The sequence below is a fragment of the Rhinolophus hipposideros genome, assembly GCF_964194185.1.
Source record: "Rhinolophus hipposideros genome assembly, chromosome: 9".
In the NCBI taxonomy this organism is placed as follows: Eukaryota; Metazoa; Chordata; class Mammalia; order Chiroptera; family Rhinolophidae; genus Rhinolophus; species Rhinolophus hipposideros.
In genome coordinates, this window is record NC_138055.1 from 43,353,505 (window position 1) to 43,372,017 (window position 18,513).

Here is an 18,513-nt window from a genome sequence, read left to right on the forward strand (position 1 = left end):
ACACCTAAGTTTTCAATTTTACTGTAACTTCCATTTCTCAGCTCATCTCATGAAGAATTTCCCCTTAGGTATTATGTATTACAAAAGAGAAAAGGCCACAGAAAATTGCAGCTATATTCTCAGTGCAAAGCCTTGATCTTAGTCTTACAAGCCCACAGTTGATGGAAATGCCTTCTTTGGCCCTCTCGCCTGTGGCTCCTGTACGCTTCAGTCGCTCAGATCCTGCCAGATCAACAAAATGGAACTTTGCAGTCAAGGTTTCAAATTCACTCATCTCTGATGATTCAGAAATCACCTTGTTATCAGTTGCATTTTCCTGCAATTGAGGAAAATAATTGAAAATATTTTAATAATGTGACACCAAATATCCTCCAACCCCACTTTTCTTTCAATATATATGTGTATATATGTATGTATGTATGTATATATATATATATATATATATATATATATATATATATATATATATATATATATATATAATTAAATATATATGTCTCCAAAAATAGGCATGTAGCCAAATAACTGTAAATGTCCACTGGCAATGAGAAGCTTCGACAAAGTTAGAATGAAGCTTATGGTCAGAACCCAGGCGTTATCAGCAGAGGCTTTGCTTATGTCGCCCACAGTCCTCAAAAGCAAAGGGTCTCAGGAGCCTTTGCCACACATATGGCCACAGCTTGATTTCTATTTGATTTCTGTTTGCTGCAGACACACATCCAATTTTTTACTTCAAAATCTTACATGGTTGGCCATCTTTAGCTTAAACAGAATCAGAGACTTCTCATTAGGAAAAGGAATGATTAAACAAACTAAATTTGGTTCAAATGTGCTTTTCTGGGTTGTGTGATTTTAGAGAAATGAAGCCTGGAAGTTTAAGAAATTAGAGCTAATAACTCACAGCATCTATTTGAGGACACATTCTGGTTTGACACACGTGTATGGTAAAAATGGCATGTGAACGAGAGCTCTGAACATTCATCTGGGTACTAGCAGTGGTCCGGGATAAAGCACCCAGCTTCAAACACTGCATCATCTGGAAAACGGAGGAAAAAAGGTCTTACTTGAACAATACTTAAACAAGATAAGATACACTCACAATCTGAGCTAATGGCTAAAACCCACCATATTAAGGGATGTAAAGGATGTGGAATTTCTTAATATTTTGGTTGCAGGCACTTTTTGAACTGATCTTAGTATAATAGTGTATTATTTTTTAAAAGGGAGAAAACACTGAGATTCCATTGTTTGCCATTTGCTGACATTTGCAGCTTCCATTCCAAACTGTTACAGTAAAACACTTGGAACAAATTGAGCAATAATTTTAATTACTCAGGCTCTTCTGTATCTTCTGTTGAAATATTTTTTTGGTAACTTTTCTTAACAGTCTCCTTTCAGGAGCCATGATACAGTCTATGGCAAAAGGTATAAAATTATTTTTCTGGTCCCATCCTTAACTTTCGGTTTATCTCTTTTTCTAGCTGCAAAAGAAAACTATAAGTACATTGCCTTAGATTCTTTTGATGCTAAGATAAATGAACTGGCTTTATCATAACTGTGACATTTTTAATAATAAAGTCCTGATATAAAAAATATGAGGAAAGAAGACAAGATTTTTAACTCCATGTTACAGTTAAGGATACAAATTTCATATTATGATCTTAAGCAAATTATCAACAAAGCTGAATATAAAAATAAAGCCAAATATGCTCTAATTTAACAGTAACATAAATGTCACCTCGGATTCTGTATTCACAGTACGTGTTGTGACGCCCACAGTATAAATGCCTCCAGTTGAATCTTCATGAATTCTTATATTTGATTTTTTATTTTTTGCATCAATATCACGTGTGGTATCAAATAAGTCAAGGACCTCTTCATTATATAGCTATAAAAAAAGAAATATTGTAAGTTTTAATTTAGAAGAAATTGCCTCACGGCTGTAATAACTCACATTGCATAATGTTATCTTTGAAACATATCTCAAGAGTTCTCCAAAACGACGTATTTCTTCATAACAACAGATAAAAATGAATGAGGCAATTATTGTTACAAATACAAATAAAAGCCACATTTCTTCATAAGAGTTAGAATAGTGAATGACTTAATCATGACTAATGAGTTGAGAGCTAGCTAAAATGACCTACTAATCCTTTGCAAGAGATAAATATTTATAAACACAGGCAAACTCTAAGAAATATGGACCACATGTAGACAAACCCTGAGCTTAGAGATTTTAAGAATTTTGACTACTTGAACGAAAAATATATTTCCTACTGCCTTACAATCTTTCTTAATATATCTAAAAATTAATACCTAGTAGTTTTGCAAGGTCGGAAATGATACTAATGTTTCTGCATCAACAGTGGCTGACAAGAGGGCGCTACTGCCTAAGAAGAGGGTGCACACACCTATTTTCCTATCAGTATGCTATAAAGTCACAATGCCTAACAATATTTTGGAGGCTAAAAGGGAAGATAGAAGAACATTGTTTCTTTTCTTTTTCCACCATTAGTTACCTTGCTTTGGGTTTCTACTAAACTGTGAGGTCCATGAACACCAGCAATAAGATAACCAAGGTTAATTTGAATTGGTTTCTGTATTGCGCTATATAATGTTGAATAATATGTTCCATCAATGACCAAAATGATAGATCCAGACTTGAACTAGACTAGAACACTCTTTGGACCAAGCATCCAGAATTATAATGTCACTGTCCACCTAACTGCAACACTGCTCACATACGAGATGTCCTCTTATTATGACGTCCCTCCCACCAGACTAGACTGCCCTAAATTAATCCAAAACGGCCCCATCCTTTGGACACTGCATCAAAACACCTGCCTATCCTTGCAGGAATACTAGCTTTGGCAGCCAGATTTGTGGCTTTTGCTACAGCCTGTTATTCCTCATGTTTTCCCCCTCCCTTTTGGTCTTAATCGCTGGGTTGCCAGCACTCTGTAAGCCTGCCTACATTACAACAGTAATTATAGGATAAAGAGAGAGTCTGAAATGAACAATATTAATTGTTTTTTCTATGGACACTGGTCAAGGGTTTATAATCTTAAAGGCCAACAAGTAAAGAATACTTATTACCTATTATCTATTCTTACTACTACTGCAACCTATTATCTAATGTTAATTTGCTCAAACATTTACTGAGCACCATGTGCAAAGCACTATACTATAAGTCAGATGCATAAAATCATACAGCCTACGGCCTTGAGGACAAGATTTAAAGGGAACTAATGACACAATCAGCCTATTACCTCTAAGAATTGCGCATTCACTTTAAAATCTGGAGGAGGAAGTCCACTCTTAATTGCAGTATGCTTTTTTTCTTCAATGCTCTTGAAAAGGTGTTTAACAGCACGAGAAATAATACCCTGTTCTTCCTCGATGATGTTAACATCAAATCCTGTTCCCATTGTGTATGTCTTCCCAGCTCCAGTCTGAATAAAAGAACAGAGAAACATGTGTGCTTGATCGTAACAATATCACCTCAAGTAACAGAAATGAAAATGCAACTACACTGACACTTCTGCAAAGTTATAACTTGTATGAAAATGATTTGGTACTTACTTGTCCATAAGCAAAAACTGTAGCATTGTATCCTTCAAAACACCCTTCAATTAGTTTTTCTATACATTGAGTGTAGATCTGCTCTTGCTGGGACTCAATGTCAAACACATAATCAAAAGTAAAAGCTTTATCTTTCCCTAGGAAGACCTGAGGTTCTCCTGGTGTAACAGATGTACAGATATGGCATCCTTCAATCTTTTCTTTGGCAAGTTGTGGTCTTATTCTGTGAGAAATGATCAGGAGAAAATAAAATAAAATAAATGGAAATAAAAAAACACTGAAGAAATAGGATTTAAAAATCCCTGACCAAATCTTTTAAAAGTATTAATATAATCTACTATCGCTCCTTCAACTGAAAAGTTTAAATAAATTAAATTATACTGAGTTCATTTCAGCATCAGTTACTAAATCCTAAATGATCATGAACAAAAGTAAATTAAATACTTTTGCAGGTGAATAGTTTTTGACAACTCTGTAAGAGGTAAAGAATCAGTTAAATAAATTCTGCAACCAAGATGTGATTTGATGTTATTTTTGTTTTAGATTTCTTCTCTTTATTTCCAGGAGGGATGATATCCAAAAGTAAGAAATTAAGACATAATATTTATCTTGCTGCCTTTACACACTTTTTTTGCAAACTCTTCACCAATGGTTTCCAAACTTATTGGACCATATCCTTCTGTCAGCTTAACATGTTTAAGCATAATTCCATAAAATATGGGAATATGTATTCATTGATAAATGACATGCATATCCTATATTGATTTGTCATACATTATGATACACACAAATGCAGAATTTTGGAAAGAAATTAAAAATTAATACAAATAGAGGTTCCAGTATTTTCTCTCCAAAACCCAGTGAATCGTCATGTACATCTCGGAGGGTGTCCTCCCTCCACTTGGAAGACCACAGCATTATATCCACCCTACCCCCATACACTTCAGCTTCTAGTACCTCACTCTTCTGCCTTCTCTTCCTAATTTCAAGGCCTATTTTTATTTTCAAAGAAGGAAAGTAAATATGGTGACATATTGCTACCAGAACAAACCAAACTCTGGCCCTCTTCGAGTCACACAGTCAACAGGAGCAGCCGGGACACACACATCCCTGATTTCCTGTACCTAGGTTTTTTTTTTAAGAGGCTCCTATTTGTCATGAAGGAGAAGCTGTTTCAGGAAGAAAACAAAGACAACCAGTGATGTAAAATATAAAATGATAAAGACCGAGCAAAGAAATAATTTTAGAGGGTTCTGGTCCCACGTTCTTATTTTTTGAGATGTAAAAACTGAGATCTATGGAAGAGGAACCAGTTCATCTATTCATGAAAGATAAAGCCAAGCCAAGACCAAACTCAGATCTCCTGAGTTTCAACCCTTTCCCGTTTGTCAAGAGGGAAGATCAATGGAAGGACTGGAAAAACAATACTGAGAAGGCACAACATTTCTGCAACTCTGGTTATCTAAAATAGAATTCTACACTACCAAAAAAAAAAGTGTTAAGAAAAGAATATCTACGCAATTTTTTTTCTTTAATAAAGTCTTCAACTGCGTGTATTTGTGTTACTGGAACGCAATAGTCAGCATGGCGTTGGCTAGGTACCGTGGAAAGAGCAATAGAGTGACCATGAGGGAACCTGGGTTCGGTTACTTGTGTCACTCTCACTTTATCAGCATCACATGGTCTTCTCTCAAAGCTCCAATTTCCTCACCATGGATAGAAACTATCGTTTCCAATGTTTCTTTTAGATCTAACACTATCTGACTGCAGGATCGTTTATGATTAAAAAAAGGGGGTGGGGGGGAATATTCACATACTGTTATAGAGAAAAATGATATTATAACAAATAAAACAAAAGGTTTCTTACAAGAAGCTATGTCTACGGACTGAAAAATAGCCCATGGTAGTACCAGCTTTGACTTTCTGGTTCCACATTTTCTTGATGGGTGGTCTTTCTCAAGATTTATATTCTCTTCTCTCTAAACGCCTCTTCTCCTATCTCACTTCCTCCAGCCATGGGGAGGAAACTATAACAAAGCTCCATCCTCCTTATAAGAAGCACTATCGCAACTGTTGCCAAGCCAGAAACGGGAGAGTCAGCGTCAACTACTCCCTCTTCTCTATTCCATCTATCTAACCTATCTCCAAAAGCTATTAATTATCTCTGAAATAGCTCTTAAGTCCACCAGTTTGTTTCCTTCCTCGCCAACACCACCGTTATCAAGGCCACCATTATTGCACAAGTCTCCTCACGAGTCAGCCTATGTCAAATCTTGCCCCCTCCCAATCTGTTTCACACTCTGCAGTGTTAGTCATATTTATAAAATATGAAGTTGATCAGGTCACAGTCTTGCTTAAAAACCTTTCAGTGTATCTCTAAATCTCTCTGCAATCTCTTCTTGCTATGCTCCATCTTTACATTAAAGGATCTTTAGTGGTAAAGGTTGAGTTTTACAAGTTTCCCTAACAAGCTATGCCCTCTCTAGCCTCTATGCCTTAAACCGCGCTGTTTTCTTCCCCCAAATACTCTTCTCCATTCCTTTTCCAACTCCTTTCCAGTCTCAACATCTCATGTTTTTCATCTCTGTTTAGATGTCCCTTCTTTAGGCAGCTGCCACTAACTCTTTGCATTCCAACGTAAAGTCCTAGCACAGCCCAGGCTGTTCTCTTTCCCAAAAGCTTCCTCATTTACCCCAGGATTCTGCTTTCACCCTGCTTGATAGATGGCTACACTGTGAAGCTTAATAAATGCCATGTAATAGCCAGATACCAATACATACACTGTTTAAATGAAAGCAAGCACGGGGCTACTGTTTGAAATCAGTTCCATGTTAACTTTAAGTAAATGATTATAAACAACTGGCTAACTTATTGGCCTATTAAGATACTTTCAATTTCATTTCCTCAGAACAAAGAATAGGTGCCATGTGAATTGCAGATACGACAGCCAATTTTAAATGCCAACTTCACTCAGAACGCAATGTCCTGACCTCTGTTCACCTGATTATTATCCTTGCTAACGATGATGAGAACTGTGTTTGAAGCATGGATGACGTGCAATTCCATCCATTTGCATGGGTGGGGACAGAGGCTTTAAAACCCAACAAGATGGGCAGAACCCATTTCTCCTCCATCCAGGCAATGGCAGTTTCTCAGCAGATCTGAGAAACTCCCACCTAGGAGCGGATGGTCTCCTGCACATGCATAACCCTCCTAGATTCTCCAAGCTGGGGACCTATAACTTAGACTGACAAAAGACAGATTAACAAAACAAAAACAAATTGAAGTTTATTAATGTATGTAACACACACGCTCACACACATACACACGGGAATGAATAATCAGTGATGAGTAACTCAGAGGGTGATTAGAACTTGGACTCATAACACATCTTCACAAAAGGAAAAAGGACCTTGAGTTTCTAGGACAGCAAATTGTGGGAACATAAATACTATGGGGAGGAACTAATGGAAGATGAGGGCTAGTTAGTGAAGTTTATTAGGGAGGTTCCTCTGGTGCCATATCCAGTGATTAACTTCTTCTGTCCTTCCTGGTAGATGGGAGGGGGAACACCTTTACAAATTTATGTCCGGCTTTTAGACAAATAGGGGGAGGGCAGAAATATTTTCTTGGGCATGCTTCCTTTTAATTGCCTTCAGCTCAAAATAATCCTTATGTCAAAGTGGCATATTTAGGGATGGCACATTCTACATTTTAAACACGTTTCTCAACTCTTTATCTGCAGTTGGCTTTCATGACATCCCTTTTTTTACTGATTCTGATTTATAAACCCCTTTTTAACTTATACTTCATACACCAACTTACCTTAAAAATGTCAGTGTTTCCCCTCAAAAAATGTCCTATGTAGCATGATCTCCAAGATTTTCCTAATCTGAATTCTACCTGTCATTCTATTCTCAAACCTAGTCACATCCAACCAGATGAAACCACTGATCATTTCTTGATCAACTTATACACTTTTATTCACTATGCCAATGTACATGGTTTTCCCCCTGCTTAAAATGCTGGCCCTCCATTTCTCTGCATAGAAACCTCTTGGTAATTTTTCAAGACTTAGCTTAAACATCAGTACATACCTTTATAAAGCTTTCCATCCCCACCCCAAGCTTGAATTAATCTATGCAATTTGCATATGATTTTAGAAGAGCAGATATCAACTTGAGTTCTTGTTGCCCTAGTAAAGACTTCTTTATGGACAGAGAATACATCGTATTCAATCATAAAACAGAGCAATTCAACAAATTTTTACCGATTGAATCCTATAAACTGTTCCAGTGAAGAGCGCAACATTCCAATGGAATTACATTCCAGGTATGTAATTTTCATGAAAAAGTAATTTCTGCTCCATCATTTTACTCTGTTACTAGAAATTTGATCTTGAACAATCATTTAAACAGTCTATGTCTCAATTTTCTAATTTACAAGATGAGCAGCCTGGACTTAACATTTCTAAGGTTCTTTCTAACATTTCTAAGTTTCTTTCTAACTTCAAATTCTATTTTAATTATCCTTTTAAGAACAGCAAAATCCTGACTTAAAAGAGGCATCAATACATGACCCATTTTTTTTGGCATACCCTATATCCACTATTAGTTGCACCACTTGTTCTTTATATCTTTACGGTTGTTATTATTCCCTCCAGTTTTTGTAGCAAATGTTAATATGGCCATAGAGACAAAGAACTTCATTTATGAGAACATTATTGGCTCCTTGCAGTAAATATTAGAGGACATTGAGACTGAGACCAGCAAGTTTCCTTAAATGGGGCCTTCTTTTCTGATCTCTGTCTTCTTAATAACCATAACTGGTTTGCATAATCAAGTATATCAACTAAGCCTAGAGGACTGGCTTAAAGATGTCCTGGAAAGAACAGAAAAATAATAAGATAAATGTATTTGGGGGTAAATGGTTTATAGTAGCTACCTTTCCAGCTAGTATTTTAGTCATGAAACTCAGCAAAACTGCATTTAAGGTTTAATTCTGCTACGTACTGTTGGAAGAGGCAATCCACCATGAGACCTGAGCATCCCTGCACATTCTGGCTGGGCATGCCAAGAAAGCAAGACCCTGACTGTTCTTTTCATGGATCATTTCTCAAGGTTACGTTTGTAGTAAGCAACCTTTAGGGATGATGTCTGCCACCTGACAAAGAGCTGCGTTGCTTCTACTTTCTATAAAAACAGTGCATTCCTAAGTTCAGTAATTCTCCATACCCCACTGCTTGCACAGCATCCATATAATAATAGGCCCACCTGCAATGCCTCCACCGGATTGGGGGCAGGAGGGAGATAGGGACGCCGTTCAAATCAACATGACATTCAGGATGCTTATTGCACTGTGCGTAATAAAAGTCCTTTGCCTCTAACTCAGGAGTCTTGTGTCTTCTGCACTCCATGTGAAACAGTAACAAGCTAGCTTGTTACCCTATAAATAGAGTAAACTCTCAGGCTCTTCATGGTCTTAAAACTTACAAACTGTGACCTGTGGCAAGTCACTCTCCTAGCTTCAGTTTCCCCTTCTATAAAATGATAGTATTATTACTACCATGCCCACATCACAGCGTCTTGAACAAATGAGAAAATATGTGGCAATAAAAGGCTATGTAGGTAGAAAGTGTTGTTGCTGCTACAGCACCACTTGAAAATTCACTCAGTCAGATCCTTCCTAAGGAAACTTAACATCTTAAATCCATTTGGCCTTCCAACATGTGAAGGAATGCATTTACTCTCTGGCTCCCCAAACTATTGCCATGTTTTGCAAAATACCCTTTGAATGCCCCGAGTTTTTAAAACCATTAAATGTAAAACTATTATGTCAGGAATAGAAATATAACAGTGAACATAGTTACTTGGATATATGTGCACTTATACATACAAATATACATACATATATTACTATGCAAAGATAATCAAGCTGAATAATATTACACCTCCGTTTGCAATGAAATGTCATAATCCTAAAGTTAACCTTTTCATAGTAATAAATAATCCTTCTTCATCCTGCTATCCATATCAAAAGAGAGTATTATAGAAATGAAAATGGGAATTTTTCTTTCAATACTATCTCCACATAACCAGTAACAAAATTTCATTCAGAATGTAAGAGAACCAAGTTCCTGAGTAACAGGATCTTTTAAAAGGGGTAATTAATTGTGATAGTACAAATTGTCCTTATACTAAATTAAATTTGATTAAATGCTAGTGACTAGAATATTGACAAACAACAAATCAACGATTTGTAGTGACTGAAGAGATGCTCACTTAAGGAAAATAAACAATTGCATCCATTACAATTGATAACCTCCTAGAACTTTTGTAGCCACCCCCTTTTTTCCTCCCTGAATTAGAAGAGTAACACTACCATCTATCATTAACCTAAGTACAAGGATGCTGGCAGTCAAACCTGTATATTTAAACACATTGCAGTTTTAGAGTACCTTCCGGACTTTTTTGTACACTCTCGTCTCTCCTATATCTCTGATCCCCATTTTATTCAAAGCATCACAACGGATGCTTTTTGCTAACTGACTGATCAAGTTATTTTTATTTTCCCCCAGAAATAGAAGAGGAATAACACAAAAATATCTTCCTGTTTAGTGTTAGCCATTTCTAATTTCTTGTCCTGTTAGAAAACACTGTTGTCTTTAATTGGTGGTTCCACGAATGTGACAAATTTTTCCATTACCTAAATGTGTTTGTAAACCATCTCTTTTTTTGTTTGTTTGTTTGAGTTATTCTGATCTCATCTCCATGCAATTGTGGTTGTTCTCCAGGTTACTCAATAATCTGACCTGATTCTCACTTTGTCTGGCTCTTTTACTTCTAGGGATCTGTAACGAGCCCACTTGGCACCTTGTCAACATCTTTCTTCTTCCTACAAGGACACCAGTAAATCTGTCCCCTGTAAAGTTCCTTTGCCTTTCTTTATCTCATTTGTCACCATTCTGGATGATCATTATATTCAATGCTACTTACTAGTGTTCAATTTGATATCTTAAAGTGAATTATGTCTTACTGATTTCCTCCCTCCATTCCTTAAAAAAATAGGACAGCTATCGTTTTCTTACCACAAATGAGCAACTCGGATTTCAGGTCCCTTTTCTGACCCTCCCCTAGTTCATTGCGGTGAGTAGACACACATTAAGAAAGGACCGGTCCTACATTAACTCTATCTCCTGTTCTAGAAAAGGGCTTCTGACTCTCTGTAGGAATTTGCTAGACCATTTGTGGCCTTGCTGAATTATTTTCCTAAGATACTGAGATATACTCCTAATAAACATGTGCTATTTCAACGTACCAAATCTGTGATAATTTGTTGTATAGCAATAGAAAACTAATACAGAAAGATAACTTGTACTCTTTATTACACTAAATTCAGTGCTTTAAGACTGTAATCATTAAAACTACTACTTATGCAATTTTGAAGTCAGAATAGTTAGATAGGTGACATCCGGCATATTACAATGACAGTAAAAAATAAGCCAAAGAAACTGCCTTCATGACACCATTAATCTATCTGCCCTTTTGAGGGGAAAAAATGAACTCATCCCATTTCTAAGTTACAAACCTCCAACTATGTTTCTTTAAATTTAATTTTTTACTGCAGAAGCTCTAAATCAAATGTTTGACAATACCTTACACTTCTTACGTCTTCAAATAAAAATAAATGCTGACAAGTATAAAGAAACATAATCAAGTCCAATTAGAAACATGACTTCTTTCCAAGCATAATATTCTCTAGTGCTTCGATTCAGAAGCAATTGCGTTATAAGGCAGTAGTTATCACAAGGACACAGTCTCTAGGCTCTTTAAGACTCTGTTCACTTGAGTTCCCACATTTCCCTTTCTGTTTATATGTTCTACTACAAGATTGGGATATTTTTCTTCTGATGGCAGCCACTGCTGCCTATGAGTATAAAATATAACAACAGGGCAATGGAATACGTATGCCCTACGGCAGTCTGAATAATGGTCCCAAATTTCCAGAACCTTACATGGTAAAAGAGACTCTTGAGACATGAGTAAATTAAGGATTTTGAGATCATCCTATATTGTCCAGGTGGCCCAGTATAATCCCAAGTGTCCTTCTAAGAAGGAGGCAGAGGGAGATTTGCTACAGCAGAGGAATGTCAAAACGATGCAAAACCATGCCTGGCTTTGAACATGAAGTAAGGGGTCAAAAGTCAAAGAACACAAGCAACTTCTTAAAGCTAGAGAAGCAAAAAAGAGATTCTTTCCTAAAGCCTCCAGAGGAACGGAGTCCTGCCAAACCATTTTAGAACTTCTGACCTTGAGAACTATAAACTAATGTACTTGTGGGTTTTCTGAAGCCACTCAATTTGTGGTAATTTATTGTTACAGCAGCAACAAGAAACTAATATGCCCTATAGCTTCATATAAACAGCTTGGTCCTATATAAATGGGTCATAGTCGGGTGACCAAAAAATGTGTCCAAACCAGGATACTTTTGTAAGTGAAAGGGGTACTATTAACAATCATACTAGGACAACATTCATAAACTGGGACTGTCCCAGGAAAACTGAGATCAACCTACACACGCATGGTACACTCATAGCAGAGAATTCAACCAAATCATAGAGATGTACATTTCAGCTCAAAATGAAGGAAAAAAAAAAAACTCTTTAAGAATTAATCCAGCAAAAAACAGATAGGTCATAGGGAGATACTCACAATGGTTACTGACAACAGATTCTCAAAGTAGTACAGATTCTCAAACCTGGCTGCATGGGAGAATCACCTGGTATGTTTCAATGTATTTATTTATTTTGTTTTGTTATGTTTTTAATTCATAGTCCCAGGCCATACCCCAGACATATTGAATCAGAATTTCCAGAGGAGATGGTGGTGCAGAAATCTATACTTTTAATTCATTCTCCAAGTGATTCTAACACAATGCCAGCCCAGCACCAAACTTTGAAAGCAGTGATGAGCAGTGATATTTATACTTTATGTTGGTAATGGACCCTCCAAACCTAGGGTCCTCTCATACACACACACACACACACACACACACACACACAATACAGTGTTTCCCTGAAAATAAGACCTAACCTGACCATCAGCTCTAATGCGTCGTTTGGAGCAAAAATTAATATAAGACTCGGTATTATATTTAACTATATTATATTATATACCAGGTCTTATATTATAGTAAAATAAGACTGGGTCTTATATTAATTTTTGCTCCAAAAGACACATTTGAGCTGATGCTCCAGCTAGGTCTATTTTTGGGGAAACACAGTAATGCCACTACTTTCACCACCTGCTTTCCTCGCTAACACAATCTGATTTCTGAAGCCCAACGTGCGAAACAATATAAAAATGAAGTCACTCCTACTGGAGGTACCCCAGTGATTCCTCACCACTAGGTTTTCCACCCGAACAGCCCCTTAGGGCCTCGTGAAACCCAGGCCTATCAAGACCAAAGCTCCACATCACTGTAAGCAGGTAGCTCCAAGATGTCAATAGTTTACTGTAACTACTCAGAGAAGCAACTGTCTTTAAAAGTTATATATTTGGAGTTTGTCCCAATTAGTATAAATTTGGCCTTGTCATCGAACTTAGTAATAAATTACTTTTCTTTGGTTTTCAGTTCCTCTGCCTGAGGGGACTTTCTGGTGTAGGTGAAGGGCAAAAAACCTATTTGCTTTGCCTCACTCTCTTTAAAGCATGACAAATTAAGCTCCTTATTTATTTGTGAAATTCTATTTTAAGAAGGAGACAATTTGGGGTTCAAAAAAAAAAGTTTGAAAACTTCTGTTGTAGGAAATTCCTGCATACGGTGAGAGATAAACTAGATGATCTTAAAATTCCTTTAAGAATCAGCTCTAAAATTCTAGAAACATCATACTGTGATGATTCTAAGAACAATTACAGGTAATCTGATTGCCAATAACATAAAATCATGCATCATACCTGAGAAGGCAAAGTTGCCCATATCTCTCAACTTTCCAGGTCACCTTGTATTTAATAAAAAGGATTTCATTCTGATGGGATATCTAACAGATTTTGCAGGCTTAGATTTTAAAAAGGGACTCTCATACTGTATCTATGGACTGAATGTGTTCTCCCCAAATTCATATATTGAAGCCCTATCCCAAAATGTGATAGCATTTGGAGGCGGGGCCTTTGGGAGGTGATTAGGTGTAGATGATGTCATGAGGGTGGGGCGCCCATGATGGGATTAGTGTCCTCATAAGAGGAGGAAGAGAGATCAGAGCTCTGTTTCTCTCTCCCAGTCACAGAGAAGCCACCTGTCTGCAAGCCAGAAAGTGGACCCTCACATCAAGATGAATCTGCCAGCACCGTGATCTTTGACTTTCCAGCCTCCAGAACTGTGGGAAATAAGTGTGAGTTGTTTAAAGCCACCCAGTCTGTGATATTTTGTTATAGCAGCCCGAGTAAGCTAAGTACAACAGTCTTGGGGTTTACTTTATGAAACAACTCTATCTTATACTATGATGCTTGCTTGCTAAGTGCTATGAGACAGGACTGACCATGAAAGAGTCTCTGCAGTACTCGGGACCCAAACACATAAAAAAACAAAACAAAAAACCAAAGGAAACAAACAAAACACACACACACACACACACACCTAATTTTGGAAGCCCTCCAAAATAAAATAACTAACAAACCATATTTTTCTAAACACACACACACCACAAAATAACATGTGGAATGAAATTACGTCAATGAAATTATCTGTCTAAGAGTTAAACTCTCATACATTTGCTTCACTTTTTACAGTTTGTTTACGTTTTAGAAAGTCAGCTAAATATCATCCATCCAGCTTTACATTATTTCATGAAGTATCAGGAATGGAGCATGCAAATAGCATTCCCCATAAAATTCTCACCAGTTTAATTTAAATTACCTTTTTTTTTTTTTTAATGGGAAAAAATTGAGAGATCTGAGGGAAGTGAAAACATCCCTGACCAGTGGGCATGAGCAGATATCTAGCTGGCGTTCTCTCAAACATTTTAGCCCATAAATGTAACAGAGAAACATTAGAGAACAAAGTATCTTTGACAAATGCACAAAATGGACTTTAGTCCTCTTCTGGAATTGAAGGTCAGAGGAAATAGATAAATTTCATCCATTAGCTTGGATACTAAAAAAATTAGGAACCACATTTGTACATTCTGAAAAAACAATTTGCGTGGTAGGAACTGAATAAAAATGTCACTGGAGATTTTTAAACCACAATGAGCTCTCTAAGCCATGAGTTTTCCCTTTCCGGCAAAAGTCTAATGTATAAGTAGATTATGAAGGTTCCTGCTTTATGAACAAAATGATGTCCTAAATAACAGACATTTTAGGCTACCTATAAGAATTAAAGAAAATAGAAAGAAATCCCCCTAAAGGCAATTCAATTTACAAGTAATTTATTTGTAAATTATTTTTTACACATCTATATGTTAAGATACTGGGCTAAACACAATAGGAGAAGTAGAAATGAAAAAACTTTGTTTCTGACACCTGGAAATTTATCATCTAATGCAGGAAATAAAGCAAATACAAAAATAACAAATTCAACAAGATATACTGGTAAATAATAAATACCATGAAAGAAGCTTAGAGAAGGATTTCTCACACTTTAATGTGTCTATAAATGACATGGGGAGCTTATAAAAACGCAGATTCTAATGTTGAGGGTCTGGGTAAGAGCTGAGAATCTGCATTTCTAATAAGCTTACTGGTGATACTGACGTAGCCCTCTTGAGTTTCAAAGCCTTAAGGTAAAATAGGTAGAAGACATCACCCACGTTAGAAAAGGGAAGAAAGTGTAGTCATGATAAGGAGGGAGATGATATTTCGGAGGGCTCTTGAGTAAGGATTTTGTAGAAAAAGAAACAAAATGTAAAAGGACTCAAACAAAGAAATGTGCTTTTTTATTAATAGTGTTTTCACTTAAGATAAATTATAATAATTATTAGAGCTATTATTTTAAAAGAGCTATCTTATATTAGATGTAGAAAAATACTAGAATTCTATTGAATCATTCTGGTCTCTAGAAATTGCAAAGTCAAGCATCTTACCACCAGAGTGTTATAATGAGTGGTTCACAGGATGAGCTCAGACAAGAAGCTGAAGCTTGTAAAGCTGATTCTGGATTGCATCCCCTACTCCATGACCCTTGGACAAAGATGCCTCACATATGTCGACAGCCACACCCATGTGGAAGGGAGGTAGGATGTAGAATGAGGATTTTTTTTTTCCACAAGAATCTATATTTATATCAAGCATCTATCTTAGCATCTATATTTGTTTTTTGTTTCTGTGTAACAGATTTCTATAAACTTAGGGGCCTAAGACAATACACATTGATGACTTCAATTTCTGTATGTCAGAAGTCCAGGCATGGCATAGCTGGGCCCTCTGCTCAAAGTCTCATCAGGCTGAAATCAAGGCACCAGCTGGGCAGCATTCTCAGCTGGGGTTCAGGGTCCTCTTTCTAGCTCATTCAAACTGTTAGTAGAATTCAGTTCCTTACAGTTGTAGGACTGAGGTTCTTGCTTTCCTGCTGGCAGATGACCAGCTCTCAGGTCCGACATCCAACCTCAGGTCCTAGCCATGCATGGCACAACACGGCAGCTTATTACTTCAAAACTGCCAGGAGCATTTCTTGCTCCATTCTGGTAAAACTGAGTCCCATATAATATAACACAGTCATGGGAGTGAAATCCCATCACTTTTGCCAAAATTCTACTGATTAGAAGCAAGTCATGGGTACTGCCTGAACTGAAGCAGAGATTACAGAAAGACATGAACACCAGGAGGCAAGGATCATTGGTGTCACCTTAGAGCACTCTGCTACAGTCTGAAAAGTTCTTTCTCAAAAAATGTGACATTTTATTAGACTTGAAGAATAAGAAACCAGCTTTGTGAAAGCAGTGGGCTGAGGAGACAAACACAAGGAATATAGGGAAGGGAAGATTAAATCAGTAAGGAGGTAGCCCTGAAAATGACTGCCACCATCAGCCATATCACTTATCTTTTAATTTCATCACTGGTTGTTAATGAATGTAAATAAAGTATAGAGTATGAGTTTTATAAACCCAGCTATCCAACTTCTCAACTATTTCATGCCCACCCCGAGAGGTAGACATCAATGTGAGAGACACAGGAAAAACACTGTTCATCTTCCTGGAATGCCAACTCTATATTTGGTAAAATTACTAAGTAACTAACATTCATTTAAATTTGCTTTAATATAAATTTTATAATAGAATATATAACAATATCTTAAAATGTGATGTAAATTTTAATTTACTGTAAATTAAAAACAAACATATTTATAGGATGGGTATACAAAATGGAGTGCAATACAAAATTTGCACTGATTGTTTTTAGATAAAACTTGAGGCCTCCCTCAAAGAAATTTCCAGTTTGAGAGTACATTATGCATTTTCTCTCTGTGCTTTAGGGGCATTCTGGTGAAAATGGTTGATGCTCAGTGCTATTTTGGGTCTACTCTGTACTTCATACCTCATTAAGTATTAATGAGAAAAACAACTCCCAAGAGAAGAAATAAATTTTTAAGGATATAGTCTCAAATGAAACGCAGAACAGCATATCCACTGCAGTCTCTGGAAGGCAAAACGCAGACTCAATTGTTCCAAAGACAGTTAAATTTATAAATCATGTAGTCAGGTATTGAAGCTTAGGGTGTTGGACTTTACAATCATCCTGACCAACTACTAATTTTCGATGCGGTAATAAGGTTTTTTGTTTGTTTGGCTGCTTGGTTGATTTTGGTTTTGTTCTTTAAGATCCAAATTTTCACCCTATGCTTTGTGGTATACATTGCTAATGGTAGTCCAAAATCCATTCTCCCTTTTTTCCTTATTAATAATAATTTTTACAATTAACACAATTTTTATGTGGATACCCTACACATTGTAAGGCTCCTTGCAGCTAGATGTGGCCCTCTGACTAATTTCTGGTTAATGTGAACGTTAGAATTTTAAATGGAAGGGATGGGCCTTCCTTTTCCCCCCTTTCCTTCTCACTGGCTGGCATGCAGAAGTGGTGGCGATGCACCATCTTGGATCATGAGGACAGGGCAACCCTCAAAGGCTGATGGAGCAACAAAAGGGAAAGATCCTGGATCCCCAGCACAATGGAACTTACCAGCTCTGGGCTGCTTATGCCGAGGCTGTAATGTGGAAGAGAGGCAAACCTCTGTTCTGTTAAGTCCTTGTCATTCGGAGTCTTTGTTAGAGCAGCTGAACCCCATGTCCTAACACAGAATTTGAGAGCTCCCCCAACAGAATCTATAATTTGTGATACTGAGCAGAAGGTGCCAGGAAACAGCAAGATGAAAAGCTGCTGACTCTTGCTATACCGTGGCTAAAGGTGGAGTCAAACTGTCACCTGGAAAGTTAACACCTTAAAAGTACTAACCAAGTCTCTAGTTTAAAGGGAAGTGATTGGAAAAAAAGTAAGAATGTTACTATGTATTGGCTACTTCTTGCTGCTTTCAACAAAATCCTTTAAGGAATATAAACTCAGCCTAATTGAAGCAGTCTCAAGCAGATGTTGGAGGAGAACTCAGCTCTAGTGAAGCAAGCTCACCCCACATATACGTAGCTTGAAATCTAAATTAACTGAGTATCTGGTAAAGAGGGGCTTCATTGGTTTTCAGAGCCAAATTATTCTATGTTCCAAACAAACACAGTTAAAACAGGAGGTTCGAAGACCCAGCCTAAGCAGATGTAAGCCTGGGACCCTGAGAGTTCACAGCCAGACAAAGGGACCCAGACCAGCAATCAAGAAGATATAAAGGGTTCTACCTTTTCACCTAAGCTTCATGGTAACTTTCCTTTCTTTCATCATTTTTTTTTTCCTTCAAGATTCAAAAGATTTATTTGGAAAAAACAGCACAAGA

The 18,513-nt window shown here is 37.0% G+C and overlaps 1 protein-coding gene across 7 annotated transcripts in view; it reads right to left on the minus strand.

The window, feature by feature from the left end:
- The window catches only part of KIF21A (kinesin family member 21A), a 132,377-nt gene that overhangs the window by 62,635 nt on the left and 51,229 nt on the right, over positions 1-18,513 (minus strand). For all 7 annotated transcript variants that reach the window (XM_081061333.1, XM_081061331.1, XM_081061330.1 and 4 more), the window contains exons 2-6: positions 3,583-3,805; positions 3,270-3,452; positions 1,739-1,888; positions 902-1,036; positions 149-316 (exon numbers count right to left, since the gene is read on the minus strand). In XM_081061333.1, coding sequence (XP_080917459.1) covers positions 149-316; positions 902-1,036; positions 1,739-1,888; positions 3,270-3,452; positions 3,583-3,805 — 859 coding nt within the window. The remainder of the gene's footprint in view (positions 1-148; positions 317-901; positions 1,037-1,738; positions 1,889-3,269; positions 3,453-3,582; positions 3,806-18,513) is intronic.